Source organism: Impatiens glandulifera, chromosome 1, assembly GCF_907164915.1.
Source record: "Impatiens glandulifera chromosome 1, dImpGla2.1, whole genome shotgun sequence".
In the NCBI taxonomy this organism is placed as follows: Eukaryota; Viridiplantae; Streptophyta; class Magnoliopsida; order Ericales; family Balsaminaceae; genus Impatiens; species Impatiens glandulifera.
In genome coordinates this window covers 135,132,003-135,135,509 of record NC_061862.1, presented here as the reverse complement: position 1 = coordinate 135,135,509, position 3,507 = coordinate 135,132,003, and the positions used below count along the sequence as shown (strand labels likewise).

General features: G+C 32.4%; 1 protein-coding gene across 1 annotated transcript; it reads left to right on the top strand.

The window, feature by feature from the left end:
* On the top strand, nt 1-3,260 carry LOC124919850 (ABC transporter I family member 6, chloroplastic-like). The gene is made up of 6 exons (XM_047460205.1): nt 1-391; nt 578-628; nt 950-1,171; nt 1,272-1,394; nt 2,674-2,850; nt 2,939-3,260. Exons 1-6 carry the CDS (start codon nt 83-85, stop codon nt 3,026-3,028), a joined length of 972 nt encoding a protein of 323 aa, XP_047316161.1. The 5' UTR covers nt 1-82; the 3' UTR covers nt 3,029-3,260.
* Nucleotides 3,261-3,507: the final 247 nt, after the last annotated feature.

Here is a 3,507-nt window from a genome sequence, read left to right as displayed (position 1 = left end):
ATAGAACAACTTTCTCGCTCATAGTTTTCCCTCATCCGACTGGTCTTCGAATCACTTCGAGGAAATACCAGAAATTTAGAAAATGGCGTTTCTCCATTCGTGCTACCATCTATCGCCTCCATCTCCATCTTCTCGCTTATACACTTTCAGAAAATCAACTTTCAATTCCCTCCTTCCTGCATCTCCAAGCCTCCGCCGCCTCCCAGTGAGCCGTCGTCTATCATCCACCTTAACCTCCAGCCTTGCAGTTGAACATCCAGCCACTTCAGGTACTGTAAGAAGCGATGATTCTCCGAAGCTTTTGCTTGAGGTCAAAGACCTATCTGCTGTAATTGTGGAATCAAGGCAGCCGATTCTCAAGGGCGTAAATCTCGTTATCTATGAAGGGGAGGTCTATTCCTAACTTCAATTAAATGTTTAAATCTGTAACTGTTTCGTTTCTTGTAATTGTATGTATATAGCATTCATTTTGAATATTTTTCATATCCGATTCACTGAAAATTCATTACTTTATGTGTGCTTTGTGAATTAATGTTATTGGGTTTTTTTTGTTGATCAATTTGTTCTATTCTAGTAGGTGCATGCAATAATGGGAAAAAATGGTTCGGGAAAGAGCACTTTTGCTAAGGTTAGTATCTTCATGTACTTTTATTCCTATGAATCCAATATGACAATAGATATGAGATAATTAGCCAAAGGCTTGTGTAATCTATTTGTTTACTGTTTGGTTATTTACAATATCATTGAAATGAATTTATACATGAAGGGTTGAGAAAGTTTCCATGTAGATGATCCCTAGGAGCCTCTTGTGAAAGAGTGTGATCTTGACTCTTTGATAATCGAGTTTGATTATTGATAATATCTTTAATTAAAACGCTTTTCTTTGATTATTGTTATAGGGAGAATATTCGATTGTTGTGTTTTCTAACTGTAGAACAAATTATTGTAGGTCCTTGTTGGCCATCCTGATTATGAAGTTACAGGAGGAAGTGCTATCTTTAAAGGTGAGAATTTGCTTGAGATGAATCCAGAGGAAAGGTCCTTAACTGGACTTTTTATGAGTTTCCAATCGCCAGTCGAAATCCCTGGTGTCAGCAACATTGATTTCCTAAATATGGCATACAATGCTCGGAGAAGAAAACTTGGTCTTCCAGAACTTGGACCAATTGAGGTGTTATATTATCTAGCCTTCTTATTCACATAAACTACAGTTCATTGCTTTCTTGTTTTCCTGTCTGTTTCTGATATAGTTATGAATGATATTTATGCAGTTCTATGGGTACATATCTCCCAAGCTTGAGATGGTGAATATGAAAATTGACTTCTTAAACAGAAATGTAAATGAAGGTTTTAGTGGTGGTGAGAGGAAGCGCAATGAAATTTTCCAACTTGCGGTATGGTTTTAGTTTTGTGCAAGTTATTTATTTGACCTGTTTAACTTTAAAAAATATGAATCCTACTTTGGAAAATTTTGAACTCTGGCTGTTGCACACTAGGAGGAAATGAAGCTCTTACAATGCAATCTTATTAACATGACAAGTCCCCAATAGATAAGCATTTGATTTGTAATAAGATTTGAACTTAATGAGAAGTCTCTCTCTTCCAGAATTTAAAAGAGATTTCAAAACAACTAATTTTGTAAGTTAAGATATAAATGATGAAAGCTCATTTTGGTTCCTAAACTTAAGGTTCATTTTTCTTTCTCTATTTCAAAAATTGACTCAAATTACATCCCGCCGTCACCTGTTGGTTAACCCTGTTAAGTTATTAAAGCATCTATACACGATTTATGAATCTCATTAATCTGAATCATTGACTAAGTTTTCATTCTATTTCTAAATTGCATATCAACAGAACTGACCAAAATAGGATGTTAGGAATAAATTTGAGCCTTTTTTTAAAGTTTACAAAACAAAACGAGTTTTTTGTAAGTCAAGGAAGAAAAACGAGCTTTTGAGCAGTAAGTAATATGAGGTTCTGTTTAATCCTTCACCAGATGCTGGATACATAGTTTTAGTGCCATAAAGACATGGAGTGAACATGTCATGAATAGATGTTGGTCTCATGGGAAACATTCTTAAATTAGCTTCAAATATTATAGGCTGAGATTGCTTGTGGAGGAGGTTTATATTGTTCAGTAAAGATAATTTTTTACATACTAGGGATTCGTAATCTATGGATCACCTTAGAACAAACTCCAGATATTTCTACTTATTTATTTTACAACTTCATCATCTGCTTTTAAACTAAGTCAAAGGCCCTTTTTTCTTCCACCATTTGTGTTTGGCTCGTTTTGCTTATTTATATGTTTTTAAAAATTGCTCAAATTACTTCCCCTCATTAATTCTTGGTCAACTCCGTTAAGTTCTTAAATAATCTCTACCCAATTTCTGCAGCTCCTTAATCTCAATTCTTAGCTTTTTTTTCTTTCTAAAATGTATATCAGAACATTAACCGAGGTAACCAACAAATGATGATATATAAAGTAATTTAACTAATGTTTAAAAGTTAAAGAAAGCAAAACGAGTTTTTTGATGCAAGTTCAAGTGAGCAAAATTAACTTGTTTCCAAAAGGAAATAAGTTCTTTGGATTAGGCAAGCTCTGTGATAGAACTTAGAATGCATTCATAATTCTTTCCCCCACATTTGATAATTTATCATGAATTATTACAGGTTTTGGGTGCAGAGTTAGCTCTGTTGGATGAAATTGATTCTGGTTTAGATGTTGATGCTCTTCAAGATGTTGCTAAAGCAGTGAATGTGCTACTGACATCAAAGAATTCGGTTTTGATGATTACCCATTATCATCGGCTATTAGAATTCATTAAACCCAATTATGTTCATATTATGGTGAGCATTTTTTTCTATTAAACTTCTGATTATAGTTGACAGGTTTCATCAGAAATCTTAATTCTAAATGCTCGATTACTTGTTTCAGGAGGATGGTAAAATAATAGAAAAAGGAAATGCGTCGATAGCAAAACGCATTGAGAAAGATGGATACAAAACAACTTCATCATCTGCTTAATCGAGTTCGAGATTTCTATTACAATGATAGAATTAAACTTAGTTGAGTGAACCCTATTTCAGTCAAGAAATAAAAGTTTCAGTCATCCAAAACAAGCAGTTACTTCCTCAGCATAAACCCTTTTGTCATTGTCATCTTTTTTTGTTATGTGTATGAAGAAATTGTATGTGGGGTGAAATGCTCTGTCAAAATAGTAAATTTTTAGTAATTTATTTTTTTATCTTTACCAGTAATTTTGTTAATGTAATAATGATATTTTTGTTTTAAAGTAATTTTTCATTGAAGTTTTGAAGTCATTTGTGAATTTTTGTTTTTATAAATGAAAATTTGTCTAGTATAATTAGTGTTATTAGCTATATAAGTTTCACAATAAGTCAAAAATTATGTTTTTTCTGGTTTGTTAATTAAATTAGAGGATACTTTTTTTTTTAAATTTTGTTTATTAATTAAAATGAAATAATATTATGAGATCTTAATTA

Bases quoted from the DNA above. Each gene is read 5' to 3' on its own strand.
- LOC124919850 (XM_047460205.1), top strand. From the start codon at position 83: ATGGCGTTTCTCCATTCGTGCTACCATCTATCGCCTCCATCTCCATCT. The intron at 629-949 runs GTTAGTATCTTC...AAATTATTGTAG, and splicing joins GAAAGAGCACTTTTGCTAAG to GTCCTTGTTGGCCATCCTGA. The intron at 1,395-2,673 runs GTATGGTTTTAG...GAATTATTACAG, and splicing joins ATGAAATTTTCCAACTTGCG to GTTTTGGGTGCAGAGTTAGC.